General features: G+C 47.6%; 1 protein-coding gene across 1 annotated transcript in view; it reads right to left on the reverse strand.

Moving 5' to 3' along the window:
• MEI1 (meiotic double-stranded break formation protein 1) overlaps positions 1-15,937 on the reverse strand; it is a 576,193-nt gene that overhangs the window by 220,469 nt on the left and 339,787 nt on the right. Inside the window, exons 21-22 of the mRNA XM_089687729.1 lie at positions 4,121-4,390; positions 1,381-1,537 (exon numbers count right to left, since the gene is read on the reverse strand). Of these exons, the coding sequence (XP_089543855.1) occupies positions 1,381-1,537; positions 4,121-4,390 (427 nt within the window). The remainder of the gene's footprint in view (positions 1-1,380; positions 1,538-4,120; positions 4,391-15,937) is intronic.

Consider the following 15,937-nt stretch of genomic DNA (forward strand, 5'->3'; position numbering starts at 1 on the left):
AAGCAACCATATGCAGGGCTTTTTTTCTCAGCTGCAGCTACTCACAGTGCTCAGGGTATGTATCACACATGGTACAGGGCTCAGGATTGCGTTTCACACATGGCACAGGGCTCAGGAGTGCATATTGCACAGGGCACAGGACTCAGGAATGTGTATCGCACAAGACTAAGGAGGAATCACAGGCTATTGTACCTCCAAAAATTACCTTACAAACCAACCCCCCCACAGATATTTCTTCCACAGAGGTTTCCTCTTTGAGCTCACCCCTTACCCCCATGTACAGACCCCCCCCCCACAGTACAGCTATCCCCCCATTCACCTGAGAGTGCCAGGGAGAAGTCCTCAGGGACTACAGGAGGAGGAAGGCTGGTGAGGCATAGCACGCCTGAGCTGCTCTAAGAGGTGTGATATCATAAGTAAACACAGTCGACAGAGGAAGTGAATAGTACACAAAATGTCCTCTACAAGCTTTTATGTTTACCAGTGACAAGTTGGTGATCACAGGGCAGTGGCGGTGGCCCTGACCACATGTGTTATCAATGGGCACACTGCCTATAACATAACAGGGTATATCAGTTGCACTGATGATATGTTAAAAGTACAACTAAAGGTTCCTGTATTATAGTCTAAACAAGTAACAAATCCAATTACTGTGTGATGCACAAGCCTCATAACATATACAAAAACTTCCTTTACCTGTCTTGACAAAGCAAAGCATGCCGGACTAGGTGTGGCTAGGTGCTGATTAACAAGCTATAGACTCCTAAATTGGCAGTGACATTGCTGATAGCAACACCTCTGCAATATTTTCATATCCCATTGCAGTAAAAGCAGGCCCTGTCTACGAGTGGCAACTCTGCTCTGAACTCAGGATCCAAATTTGCCATCATTGCCAAGCCATTATAGGAAGTTGCATTATGTGGACCAAGAGAAACTGTAAGTGCCAATACACTAGTACTGCAGCACATTTTTTTTTTTTTTTAAATGGAAGGTCATAGTCTACTTCAATAAAGAGTAGTGTTCATATTAATACACAAAGGGTTGGTTCACCTTTACCAAAAATCTTCCTATGCAGATAAGGGGTGTCTGTAGGTAAAAACAAACTGTGGAACTTTAATTAAAGTTTTAATTATGCCCTTGCTATAGGTGTAGGCCATTTAAGTGCTCACTGCTTAACCACTGTGCTGCCCTGCATAGACACTTTTTGATAAAGGTGAACTAACCCTTTAATGCCTATCAAGATAAACATATCTTTTTTTTTTAATTACCATGTTTGAGGCACTGAGGTGGAACCTGTCAAGTTCCTAAAGTCTAGGAAACCACTTAGCACTCTACCATATGAATACATTTTCTTTAAACAGCTATAAGCTATTATATTACCATCCATATCTGGAAGAATTAGGATTTCTTGTAAGGTACGTAGAAGTTGATTTAATAGCAAATTTGAGGTATCAAAGCTATTATTTTCATGTAAGAAAGCTTTTAATATGAAAAGTCCTTTATCAGCCAATTCTTCTGAGCCATTATTAATTAGTTCCTGAAAAGAAGTATATATTAATGCTTGAGTTCTAGACATTCACTATTAAACAAAGAACTTAGGGGTGTATTTATTAAAAAAAAGAAGTCACAGCGACAACTGGCCTGTGAGACTTTAAGTTTGTTTGTTCTGTGCAAATGGGGGCAAAATTGAATGTGATTACCGTATATACTCGAGTATAAGCCGACCCGAATATAAGCCGAGGTACCTAATTTTACCACAAAAAACTGGGAAAAACTATTGACTCGAGTATAAGCCGGTGGTGTCAGTGAGGGGAGGAATAGTGCCCCATTGTTGGTGTCAGTGGGGGGAGGAATAGTGCCCCATCGTTGGTGTCAGTGGGGGGAGGAATAGTGCCCCATCGTTGGTGTCAGTGGGGGGAGGAATAGTGCCCCATCGTTGGTGTCAGTGGGGGGAGGAATAGTGCCCCATCGTTGGTGTCAGTGGGGGGAGGAATAGTGCTCCATCGTTGGTGTCAGTGGGGGGAGGAATAGTGCCCCATCGTTGGTGTCAGTGGGGGGAGGAATAGTGCCCCATCATTGGTATTAGTGACACACTTACCGGTCAGATGTCTTCCTTCTCCGGCCGCTCTCCTCCTCTTTACTCGCTCGATCTTCGCGGTGCCGCTCGGCTCCTCCTCTCCAAGCTCCACCTCCTCGCCGGTGATTGGGCGCCTGTGTGCCTCTCCTGAGCTACAGTTCCGGCGGCCAATCACCGGCGAGGATTGATCCCGGGGGTGTGTCCAGATGACAGGGACGGCATGTCATCCTGCCCACACCTGCAGACGTTGACTCGAGTATAAGCCGAGGGGGCCGTTTTTCAGCACAAAAAATGTGCTGAAAAACTCGGCTTATACTCGAGTATATACGGTAGGCTATTTTTCTTTCAAGGTTGGATGTTGTCATTTATAAAATTACATTGAATCAGGTAAAATCAAAGTGCCACATTATGGCCCCTAGATGGAGCTAATAACCTAAGGAAATAAATACTTATTCACTATGATCATCAGCTTCATCTAGTAGTCAAGATGAGGTATTTTCCTGATTTACGCAGTTCTGTACTTTTTCACCTATTTATAAATTATATAGAGTTTGGAAATAAAAGTAACATTTCTGTGTTGGCACCAAGCTATGTAATGGAATAACATTCTCACAGGATGTCTTTCATTTACAAACAGACAGTGCTTACCTGTAGGTAAATAAATATCTTCTAAATGTGCACAGCTTAGGAGATATTCGCATTTTTTACAGTTGGCGACATCACTGGCGCAAGCACACTCTACTTTGAATTGAGGGCACAGTGAATTTACCATCAATCCAGAGCTCTGTGCTGCGGGCGTGTCAGGAGGGTACTTGCCATAGTGCAGCTGAAGCCTCTGGACATACACGGCTGCGCAGGTGCAGATGTGCTGGTGCCTGTTCTGCTGCATAGTCATGCGCATTTGCATTTGCGCATGCACGCACCCACGACTGCTGGCCGCTAATGTTGGTGTCAGTGAGACTATTTAAACTCAGCAGTACTGTTTGCCTGTGCTATCTGATCTGCAGCTCCCCCTGTATTCCTGTGTGAGATACCTGTGATTGACGTTGGCTTGCTTCTTGGACTCCGCCTCTGCCTTCTGTATCTGCTCACCTTGGCTTGTTACCCAACTACTCTTCTGCCTGCTGTTTTTGCCTGATCTGCTCATCTGTTACCGACCCGGTTTGCCTGACCCTGCATCCAGCTTTGCCAGCCTGCTTTGCTACCAGCCTTTCCTGTCGTGACGTCTGCCTGCAGCCAGCCTGCTCTGCTACCTGTCTGTCCTGCTGTGACGTCTGTCTGCTGCCAGTCAGTCCTGCTGTGCCATCTGCTGCCAGTCCACTCTGCTGTGACATCTGCCTGCTACTAGCCTGCTCTGCTACCAGCCTGTCCAGCTGTGACATCTGCTACCTACCAGCCTGCTCTGCCCCCAGCCTGTCCAGCCGTGACGTCTGTCTACTACCAACCCGCCTGCTACAAGCCTGCATTGCTGTGCATCCTGCTGCCAGCCCACGCTGCTATGATGTCCGTCTGCAGCCAGCTGTTCCATCTGCCAGCGAAGTGCCAGCTATTCCTACACAGATTACAGGACTGACCAGGCACTCATACACTACTGTGCTCTTGTGGTTGCTGTTCCACTTTCAATGGCCCTCGAACCAGAGTTGTAGGAGAGGCTTTCCTCTGCCTCAGGCTCACTAGTGAGGTACGCAACAAGGCGTGACACGGTAGTGATGTCATTGTGGCTCAGCCATTTAAATGGCCAGAGCCTGCAAACCTGGAAGGAAGACCGGGTGAAGTTTGAAGTCCTGTCAGCACTAACAGCTCTCCAGTGGAGGGCTTCATGTTAGAGATAAAACTTTCATAATATGCTAGTTTGCGATGCAGGCTAGCACATTGTGATATTAACCTGCAGGGGAACGATATTTTTTTCATGAAGACTTTACTACTGCTTTAACTTTATTAGTGTTCCAGATAAAAATAGTGGTGGGCAGACATCCTCAGAATTGGGGTCACAGATGAGAACCGAGAGCAAGCAGACAATTATGACTAAGACGGAGAATTTACCAGAAAAACAAGAACTGCATTGGGATAGCTCTGTAAAATACTTAAAACTGGTTTTAAACTGTCATGGACTGTTGACATAAGATTGGGGTTTTCCTCCTTGACTGTTCTACTATTTTCTTGATGAATCCAAAGTTCCAGGATTTGGCTTCCATATTTTTCCAGAAATTGAGGGTAGCGAAAGAAAAACTTGAGCAAGAGGGGATGATGAAAATAGATTAAATGGATTTCAGAAATGTTCTCAAGTAGTCTGCAAACTGTATTTACTGACATCTGCAAGATGGAAAAGAGAAACACAAAAGGTGAACATTTATTAAATTAAATACTAGACTCTGAAGGTGCTCTATTTATATATATCAAATTTACTGACATTTGCATTAAGGTAAATAGATGCAGGTAAATGTTTTAGAAATTAAAAATGTCTAGACAATACAAGCACTTTCATTCCATTCTCCCTGTCTCTATATATCTGTCCTTTGTTAAGTATGGGAAAGTTCTTGTAAACATTCAGTTTTATATGTTTATGTCACCTGGCTGAGATCTGCTTGTAGATCATGATTTACTTGTTGCTGATCTCCGCTGTAGAAGAACCTGGCAAGATGCATAGAGTCTTGTCACTGTGACTCTTCAGAAGCATCCAAACAGCAAGACTTAAAAATCCTTTAGGGGGCACTATACTAAATAGGTTAAGACTTGTCCAATAAGTGAACATATACCTTTATAAAAAAAAAAAGAGTCACAATTTAATATTTAAAAAATGTCTGTCGGAATGACAGCACCAAGAAAGAACAGCCAACTTTGCAGATGGAAGCCTCTCAATACGTATGTCCAGGGATGAGCCAATCTGCCTGGGTTTGATTTGTGAACAGTTCTGCAAATCTTGATTGAAATTCAAAGTTCATTAACTGGCAAGTCAAACTGAAATCTATGCGTTTGAATCTTGTTATTCAGATGTGCCAATCTGTGCGGCTAATATGCAAACCATTATCAAACAAAATCTGGGCATTTCCATGGGGGGTATGTACCAATGTCAAAATTAAACATTATTGTCAGCTCTCCCTAAAAGTTCCAACATAGACTGACAATATGGCTGTGGTGAGCCCACAACTTCATCCTTACTGATGTACTTTTCCTACTCTGACCTGTCACATGACTACTGTAAAGCACTGCAAAGAACTTCGGTATTGGGTGAATTCCTTCTTAAAATGGGCTTTTGTTGTTGCCTCTCCTGTTTTGACAGAGATCCGAATGGGAGATGGAGGGCACACTGGTACTTTATAGCACCACTGCTTTTTGCTGTGGGCGCTGGTCTGACCGAGGACTGAAAGTTGCAACTATCACTGGTTATATACACCTATCAGTCATTATGATTACCCAACAAAACCTGTCGAGGTATGAACTCCACTAGACCTCCGAAGTTATGTTGTGGTTATCTGGCACCAAGCCATCAGTAGCAGATCCTTTAGGTTCTGTAAGTCCCTAATGCACAAACGGCGATGCAGTTTATGTTCTGGCACTTTTATTTTGGAACCAGCAATGTTGGGACATGGTCAGCTAGCGCCTAGGGCAAAGATGCCAAATGGCGCCCCCCCAAAATGTATGGACATTGTATGTCAGAAAAAATCCCCCCCCCCAAAAAAAAAAATTCAAGGGGGAAAATAAAAACTGCACAGTGCCAATCTGGCAGTTCCAATCCAGGAAAACTGCAGTGGAAGGAGGTGGCGCTGGAGGACAGAGAGAGCACAACCCATCCCTCTCGGCTTTCTCCTCCTCTCCAGTGCTAAGTTGACAGATGTAGTGAAGCTGCCATCACTACTCCTGTCAGCTTGTTGTCAGAATGCTCCATGTGGTGACCCCCCCCCTCCACACCTCACATGACACCTCAGAGCCCAGGGCAACCACCCCTCCTGCCCACCCCTTGTCCCAGCCCTGGGAACCAGCATTAACTTTTTCCACAGTCTGAGCAACAATAGCTCTTCTATTGGATTGGACTGCACAGGCCAGCCAAACTGCAGTTTTGAAGTTGCTCTGACCCAGCCATCTAGTTAATACAATCAGCCCTTCTCAAAGTTTCCAAAAAATCCCTATGCTTGCCCAATTTATCTTCTTTCAACACAACCTCAGGGATAAAATGTTCACTTGCTGCCTAGGATATCCCACTCATTTTCAGGTGCCAATATCAGAAGATAATCAATGTTATTCACTTTAAGTGGCAGTGGTGATAATATTATAGCTGATTGATGTATATTTAAAAAAGTGGAACTAGAATTTTACAATGGGCGATATTTTTCCCAATGACACAAATTTAAAAGGCAGTATTTTCTTAATGATACCAATGCAAGTGCCATCCAACCAAAATCAATGTAAGGAGCATAAACTACATACTCCTGACCAGGGGCGGACTGACAAATCATGGGGCCCCCGGGCAATAGGGGATCATGGGGCCCCTGTGTCCTTGCCCAAACTCAAAAAAGCCTATGAAAAAGGTACCAGGGGCATCTCATGGGGCCCCCTACTGACCCCGGCCCCCGGGCAGTGCCCGAGTTTCCAAATGGTCAGTCCGCCCCTGCTCCTGACCTCCACACTCTCTATGTTAGATGATCCTGACCCCTGCACTGAAGCAAGTAAAGTGGTTCTAAAGGCTCAAGGTTTTTTACCTTCATGCATTCTATCTTTACACGAGTCCCCTCTGATCCAGCGATCCAGCGATCCAGCTTTACCTGACCCCCTCTGAGCTGCAAGCCCATTGGCTCCCACTGCTGTCAATCACAGCCAGTGAGCCAACAAGGAGAGAGCTTTGTCTTATGGATGCAGAGAGCAGCGGCTCAAGAGTGAGCACTTAGTGATGCCCCCAGGGCAAGCAGCTTTCCCGAGGGGGAGGAGCCTGCAGATGACCCAAAAACTATTGCACAGAGCAGGTAAGTATGTTTGTTATTTAATATATTTAAAAAAAAATAAAAAGCTTTTGTATCACTTTAAGGTGATTGTAAAGGCTAAAGTTTTTTCTATTAAAATAAAAAGGAGGGTATACTTACCTGCGCTGTGTAATGGTATTAGTCCCCTACCTCCTATTGTTCAGTCCCCCACTGATGTTCGCTATTCCTACTTGCAGCTGCCCCTTTAGCAAGCACGATGCTAATGGAGCACCCATGTGGGTGCACTCCCAGTCTGGGCTGTGTGTGTCTATATACACACAGTACCAGTAAGCCCCACCCCCTCTCACTCATCAAAGGAGTTTGGCTGATAGCAGCAAGAGCCTAGGGCTGCCTATGTCTACTATGAGAGCAGGAGGAGGGGAAAGCTGGGCTGCAGCCAGGAGAACACTGAAATGTGAGAGGTGACAGGTGATGTGTATTCTTTTTAACTTGGCAGGTAAATGTTTAGGCAAAGGTGTTCTATTGGGTTGAGGTCAGGAGTCTGTGCAGGCCAGTCAAGTTCGTCCACCCCAAACTCGGTCATCCATGTCTTTATGGACCTTGCTCTGTGCACTGATGTGCAGTCATGTTGGAACAGGAAGGGGCCATCCCCAAACTGTTCCCACAAAGCTGTGAGCATGAAATTGTCCAAAATGTTTATGCTGATGCCTTAAGAGTTCCCTTCACTGGAAATAAGGGGCCAAGCTCAACCCCTGAAAAACAACCCCACACCGTAATTCCCCCTCCAACAAACTTTACACTTGGCACAATGCAGTCAGGTAAGTACCGTTCTCCTGGCAACCGGCAAACTCAGACACGTCCATCTGATTGCCAGACAGAGACGAATGATTCTTCTCCACTGCTTTCGAGTCCAGTGACAGCGTGATTTACGCCACTGCATATGAAGCTTTGCATTGCACTTAGAAATGTATGGCTTGGATGCAGCTGATCAGCCATGGAAACCCATTTCATGAAGCCCTCTATGCACTGTTGTTGTGCTAATCTGAATAGTTTGGAGGTCTTTAGCTATTGACTCTGCATAGGCGACTTCTGCGCACTGTGTGCTTCAGCATGTGCTGACTCCGCTCTGTCATTTTATGTGACCATACACTTCGTGGCTGAGTTTCTGTTGTTCCCAGTTGCTTCCACTTTGTTTTAATACCACTAACAGCTGACCGTAAAATATTTAGTAGCAAGGAAATATCACAGATGGACACCTTGAATTCACTCAGCTCTTGAGGGCGACCCATTCTTTGACAAATGTTTGTAGAAGCAGTCTGCATGCCTAGGTGCTTGATTTTATACAACTGTGGCCATGGAGGTGATTGGAACACCTGAATCCAATGATTTGGAGGGGTGTCCCAATACTTTTGGCAATATAGTGTATGTTACCAATCTTCCATTACTATTTTGTATTGCCATCATGATTGTCAGAAGTCCATGGTTGTATTTTGTTCTAAATGGTGCATTTTATTCTATCCAGTTTCTGGATATATTGGAAACAGCTTCTTTGTAAATATCCTTAAGATAATATTCTCTGATAATGCTGCTCAGTTTACTTCTGTAGCATCTACCATTTTCTAGGATTAGTTAGATTTAGTTCTGGCTCTCTGCATTCAGTGAAGCTCTATTTTTGTTTGCTAGGCAAATTTAGCTTGTCTCACTGTAACCAGTGTGGCTGTAATTGTTGTGTTAGGTAAATTTGGTTGTGCTCACTGTAATCAGTGCAGCTGCATGTGGTTAGTTAGGTCTGCTCATTTTTTCAGCTGCTGCTGGTTTTCCTGCCTCTTCTGCTTTCTAGGAAGCAGTATGAGTATTTATACAGCCCTGGCCAATCCCAAGGAGGTTTGCCCTGTAGGCTGCTGGGAGTCTGTATAAATTCTCTGGGACCCAGAGATTCTGGGTCTTTGCCTGCTGAGTGGAAGCCTAGTCTGGAGGGTTTGCTGCTCTCTGGGCAGTGCTGCCATGTGTTTGCTGTTTGTGAGGTCTCAGATGGGCGATCTGAGGGCTTGAATGCTGAAGCTACAGGGAGCTGACTGAGGCACTGTCATCTGAAGATCTAATCTGGCATCACAGGAGAGGCAACCAACTTTCCATGCACATTTGTGAGTACAGACTGCTTTAAAAGATCTTAGAGACTTTTGGGCTGCTGCCACCCCTCTTTTGCTAGAGAGTCAGTTGTGTGCTTATCTAAAGGAGACATCAGCTAGTGTCCTGAAGAGCTTAATCTATCTAGTTCTTTGTGAAGGGACTTGTTGCTCTAAAGAAGGAATCTTCTTTTAACTGCTTCTACTACAAAGCCAAGTCAACAGTTTACTATTACAAGGACTTCTGCTTCAGTTTTTTCAGAAAGGAGCTTACTATCCTCAACCTGTACATAGTTCTCTTTTTGGAGTATCCCATTCAATTTCCTCAACCCTATCCCAGTTACTCCAAAAATTAAAATAAAAAAAAAGAATATCCCTTAGACTTGTTTTTGAGCCAAATAGTGAATGTGATCGAGTGCCTGGCTGCGGGCAGAGTATGGGAAAAAGACCCAAGGGACCTATTTGTTGGTTCCTACAGGGGTACCTATACATTTCTGAATAATTTAATTCAGGAGGAAGTATAGTTTTCAACACCAGACCTTATCACCAGGATATCCCCGAAGCAATGGTAAAGCAATGGTTATGCAGAGTTAGCAGTAAAACAGCCAATGTACATACAAAACAAGCTGGCAGAGATATCTATGTGAGTTTTTTAGATCAAAGAAATAAACCCAGCCAAGACCTGGACAGTAGTCCAGCACAAAGACCTATGCAGGCCATAGATGGGTCGAAAATCGGCCGATTTTTCGGCCGAAAATAAAATCGGCCGATTTTCGGATCGTTAGTGGGCTATTTGTTCGGCCGTTTTTCGGTATTTTGGCCGTTTTTTTTTATCGGTAAAGTTGGAAAAAAAATCGGCTGATTTTGCCGATCGGCCGATTTTCGCGGCAATGATGGGCAAATCGGCCGATTTTCTACCGATAGAAAATCTGCGCATGAGCAGTGACCTGCAAGAGGAAGACAAAAAGAAGAAAAAGAAGAAGAAGAGGATGAAGATGATGATGCAGAAGAAGAAGAGGGTGATGATGATGAAGAAGAAGAAGAAGAGGATGATGTTGAAGAAGAAGAAGAGGATGAAGAAGAAGAGGATGATGATGAAGAAGAGGAAGAAGAAGAAGTAGAAGAAGAAGAGGATGACGATGAAGAAGAAGAAGAGGATGATGACGAAGAAGAGGATGATGATGATGAAGAAGAAGAAGAAGAAGAGGAGGATGGTGATGAAGAAGATGATGATGATGATGAAGAAGAAGAGGATGATGAAGAAAAAGAAGAAGAAGTAGAAGAAGAAGAGGATGACGATGATGAAGAAGGATGAAAAATAAGAGGAATTCCAGTCCGGCAAAAAGTGTCCCTGCAGAGAGCTCTGCTATTTCTTTGATAGTTCTTTGACAGTTCCTTGACATTTACAGAGGTTGCAACATTGTATCTATTTGTTTCCGAATAAAAACATCTGTATCCTAAATGGATACAAATAGATACATTGTTGCAACCTCTGTAAATGTCAAGGAACTGTCAAAGAACTGTCAAAGAAATAGCAGAGCTCTCTGCAGGGACACTTTTTGCCGGCTGTAGACGGGATGAAAATCGGCCGATTTTTTTTTACCATTGGTGGTAACGTCGGCCGTTTGAACGACCGATTTTTCATTTTTTAAAAGAAAAATCGGCCGTTTTTCTCCCCGTCTATGGCCTGCATAACAAACAGGATTGCCAGGACTCTGTTACTATCTCATAACACCTGTTAAAATCAAAGCTTGTGGATGATGGCAAAGCAGAGGGATCGAAATCAGTAAGAATTTTGCTATTAGGGTTCATGAACGTGACGCGTCAACCAGACTGTCTGCGTTTGGGGCATATGTCCTAGTGTGTGCTTTAGGCCACCCCCCACGCATACTGTGTGCAATCATATCTTCTAGATGCTATCTATGGACAATTGTATGTAGCAGCTGCTGGTCCCGGGAACATTTTTACGGAGGCTGTGAATGCTGTACTGCCACCTTTTTGGCCATGTGCCTGAGTTCTAATAATTCAGCCAAGGATCTTCCTGAGTTCCAGAGAAATGATAATGTACATGTTCAGCCAGTGGGCAGATAGTAGTTACAGAAGAAGGAAGAATGAAAGCTGGGAAGAAACCGGGGACATTTAAAATCGACAGAAGAAAGTCAGGGCCTGGACGAGCAAAGCTAAAGGGAGGGCCAGCATGACTGGGGCTTGCAGATGAGGCGGAGACGGGAGCTGGGGGGGAGTATAGGAGATGGGGGATGGTTGCTTACCGGATTGGAGCAATCGGGCTGGAGGGTGGTCTTGCTAGGATGAGGAGAGGGATCTGGAATTTGTCAGGGGTTAGTCAGAGCTTGTGCCAGCATGGGTGAGGTCTCTTTTAGCATGGGTATGGTTTTTCTTCGTCATTCTCAGTAACCTGTGAAGAAAAAATTAGGCCATGAGCGACGTAGATGGAATTCTCTCCCAATTGCGGGCAGCGGCAGAATAAAATGGCTCAGGATGGCTGCGGGAGAGGCTATTCGAACTGCTGCAAACACCCAGGCCCGTGTCACCGAGCCCCTCTTCTGGGCATCCACGTGCTCAGTGGTCGGTGCCACCGGTGTGCTTCAGCCCAGATGTCACATTGCAGGTGCGGCGCCGATCTAGGAGCCCTTTCGAGGACCCTCCAGCCCCACCAGTGAAGCGTTGGCCTGATTCCCCAAGCTGGGAGGAACCTGCGTCAACGGCGGGCACCCGGCAGACTCATTTCAGTGACCACCCAAAACTTACCGTCAGGTCGGGACCACGTGGTTGACCATGAGGCATCCAGGCCTGTAGCTAAGGCAACCCAGGAAATCGAGGGGGCGTGACAGGCGGCCTCTGGGGGGGGCGGGCCCCCGCCACACAGAACAGGAGGATCAGAAGGTTCATTGCTGCGGGTGGCCCCGAGGGAAGCCGCCGATCAGCAGGGCAGACTGCCAGCTGCTGGGCCGCCCAGCGAGCTCGACGTGGGTGGGGCTCGGCGGCTCTGAGCTCAGGGGAGGCGCCCATGGATGATGTCACTCCCGGGTGCCGAGCTCGGGTGGATCATGGGGATTCAGCTGCTGGCTCCTCCTATGGGGCGGGGCGAGCCCGACGAGGACAGGGAGGAGCTGCGGCTCTGAGCTCCGAAGATGAGGGTGCGGTGGCTGATGACGTCACCCCCGTGCGCCGCCCAGGCTTGGGAGCCGGGTTTCAGTATACACAGGAGGGGTCTTCGGCTGCTGGGAGTTTCTCTGCCTCCCAGCAAGCCTAACGAGGGAGGAATCATGGAGCAGCAGCTCTGGCCGTGGGAGCCGGCAAACAGCAGTCACAGGAAGGGTCTTCGGCTGCTGGGAGCTCCTCTGCCTCCCAGCGAGCCTAACGAGAGATGGATACTGCAGCAGCTGTGGGCCCTGTTGCGGTGGCTGCGGACGGCAACTTCGGGCACCACACTGGCTCAGGAGCGTGGATCGGTCCACGTGTGGGTCACTGTTCTGTTCTGGAGCAAGAGCTAAGCCAATCGGAGGGGGAGCTCAGCGGCACTGAAGATGGTATGGTCTCTACATCCCTGCTTGGATCCGGAGTGGCGGCTGGGAGTCACCAGGGGCAGACGCAGCCTGTTGAGTTTTCTTCTGGGGCTGTTTTTCTTTGCCGGGGGAGTTTCGGGACGTTGGGGGTAGCGTTCCCGGGTATGTGGCGGCGAGGATATCCAGGGGTAAAGGGGTTGATGCGTCATCGCTGGGGGGTTCCCTGGGCACTGGGGGGTTGTAGGCATGTTGCTGGCAGGTTTTAGGGACGTGCTGATGCGCTGTGAGGCGGGGGTGGTGGCTCAGGCTTCGGCGCCATCCTTGGCTGCGTGGTCGGCTGTTCAGGAAGCGACCTCGGGGGGCGGGGTTGGCAACGTGGGAAGTAGAGATGCTGCTGGGGTATTTCCAGTGCCGGTTCCGCAAGTCGCTGGGGTGGCTTCAGTCCTTAGAACGGGGGTGGCTCCGGCAGTGGGTGGTTCCTCAGGCCTTGAGTCTGAGGTGCTTTGAGAGGTTGCGGCTGTGGAGGGTCCAGGGGCTCACGGAGGGGACAAAGCGGTGCCAGGGTTTGATGGGGTGCATTTGGCGGATGCGGCCAAATGCGAGGTTTATGTGTGCTTTGAGGGACCCTTGAAGCAAGAGGTGAAAGAGCGCATTTGGGGGGGTGAATACATGGAGATCTTTTCTTTGTTACCATTGGAGAAATTCAACTTGGACAAAGTGCGCCTGGATGAGAGTAAGAGGGAGGAGGAGGAAAAACGGCGGTACCGCAGCGGGTTTATGGGGGCATTGTGTGGTTGCGTTACGACGAGCAGTTTCGGCAACAGAAGGCGGTTCGGCCATCTCTGCGTGGGGACCACAAGGACATAGGTTTGTGGATGAAGCTGATGACGCCGGTGCGGACCACAGCTCATCCCTTTCAAGGGGGGGCCGGAGGTGCAGCTTCTGGTGCGCAGCCGGCCACACATAAAAAAGGATACTGCTGGCAATTCAACGAGGGGTCGTGCAAGTTTGGGTCTGGCTGCCGATTTCGTCACAAGTCCTCGGGCTGTGGGGGGTTTCATTCCTTGTCTCGGTGTTTTAAACAAGGAAGGGGGAGGGGTGCTGACACTGGAAAAAGGGATGACGCTGGTGAGAATAGAAAAGATGGTGCCATTTTTAAAGCGGTACCCTGATCGGGCGGCAGCTTGCCTGCTGCAGCGAGGTTTTGCGGATGGTTTTAAGATCCCCTGTGCGTTGGCGGTTGTTCCCCCCGCGGAGGATAATTTAAGATCAGCGCAGCTGCATCCGGATGTTGTCCTTGCAAAACTGGACAAGGAGGTGTCCTTGGGTCGCATGGCGGGCCCGTTTGTTTGCTCACTGATGCCTGATCTGGTCATCTCGCCGTTGGGGGTCGTTCCTAAAAAGGAGCCCAATAAATTTAGACTAATCCATCACCTGACACATCCGAGAGGGGGATCGGTCAATGAAGTGATCGACCCAGATTTGTGTTCCGTTTCATACACTTCGTTCGATGCGGCACTCACGTGGGTGCGGCGTTTTGGTCGGGGTTCCTTGTTGGCAAAAAACGATATTGAAGCGGCTTTTCGCCTCTTGCCGGTACAACCCAGTTGTTTCCGTCTGCTGGGTTGCAAATGGAGCGGACACATTTTTGTGGATCATTGTTTGCCTATGGGTTGTGCCATTTCTTGTTCCCTGTTTGAGAAATTTAGTTCCTTTTGAGAATGGGCGGTGAGGGATGTTGCTGGGCTTGGATCCGTCATCCATTATTTGGACGATTTCCTGTACATTGGCCCCCCGGGGAGTTCCATCTGTGCGTCACTACTGAGCACAGTGCAGCATGTTTTCGAATATTTTGGCGTTCCCTTGGCACCGGATAAGACGGTGGGCCCGAGTTGTGTTTTTTGGGCATTACTATTGACACGGTGGCCATGGAATGTCGTTTGCCACTGGATAAGTTGGAGGAGCTCCGGGGGTTGGTAACTGTGGTGGGCAAGTGCAAAAAAATTTGACTTTGCGATTTGCAGTCCTTATTGGGGAAGTTGAATTTTGCTTGTCGCATCATGCCCATGGGGCGTGTATTTTCCAGGCGCTTGGCAGTGTGGTGTGGCTGCCCTGCATCACAGGGTCCGGCTGAATTGTGAGCTACGGGAAGACTTGAGGGTGTGGAGGACATTTCTTGATTCCTACAATGGCAAATCACTGGATGCGGCTGTATCTAACTTTGATTTGGAATTGTTTACGGCGGGCACTACTGGTTTTGGGGCTTATTTTCAGGGTCAGTGGTGCGCGGGTCCGTGGCCGTTGCAATAGAGTGAGGCGGGTTTGTTGCGCAATCTCACTTTACTGGAGCTATTTCCGATTGTTTTGGCTATGTCTTTGTGGGGTCCTGTTTTCCGGAATAAACTGGTTCATTTTCGTTGTGACAATCTGAGTGTGGTTCAGGCCATTAACAATGTCTCGGCCTCTTCTACGCCGGTGGTTCGTTTGCTTCGGCGCTTGGTTTTGGACTGTTTACGTCTTAATTGTTTTGTTTCGTCTGTTCATGTTCCGGGTGTGGATAACTCGGTGGCTGATGCTCTGTCTCATTTTCAGTGGGACAGATTCCATCGGCTGGCCCTGGAGGCTGAGCAGCGTGGTATCTCGGATCATTTGTGGAGCGTCGCCTTGCCTCTTCTGCAGCCTTGATTAGACAATCGGTTTGCGAGTCCACGTGGGCTTTTTACGAAAAGGTTTAGCAGGAATGGCTGGAGGTGGTGAGTGAGGTTGGGTGTGGGTCCGGGGTGGACGATGCTTGGTGCCTCCTCCTTTATTTCATCGGTCGGAATTTTGAAGCTGGTGTTTCTGCATCTTTGATGTATAGAAGCTGGCAGGGTTGGCTTTCCGATTAAAAAGGGGCGCTGCGATGTTACCAAAGATTTTCTTGTTAGGCAGGCTATGCGGAGTTAGCGGAAAGGCCGTTCAATTCCTGATGCTAGACAGCCTCGTTCTTTTGAGGTTCTTCATGGGGTGGTGGCCCAGTTGGATGGTTTTTGTGCCTCGTTGTACGAGGCTACTTTATTTCGGGCAGCATTTGTGCTAGCCTTTTTTGGGGCTTTTCGAGTTGGGGAGCTAGTTAGTCGAAACACGCAGGGTGAGGGTGGTTTGGCTGTTGATGATGTGGTCTTGCGGGGTGAGGGGTTACGTATTTTTCTGCGTAGGTCAAAAATGGATCGTTTGGGTCGGGGCACGTGGGTGGAGTTGGCAGGGATTCCAGAGTCCTGGATTTGTCCATTTCAGGCTGTCCGGGGATTT

This window comes from Staurois parvus, unplaced genomic scaffold, assembly GCF_062004578.1.
Source record: "Staurois parvus isolate SC_StPar_1 unplaced genomic scaffold, SC_StPar_1.0 ptg000436l, whole genome shotgun sequence".
NCBI classification, from domain to species: domain Eukaryota; kingdom Metazoa; phylum Chordata; class Amphibia; order Anura; family Ranidae; genus Staurois; species Staurois parvus.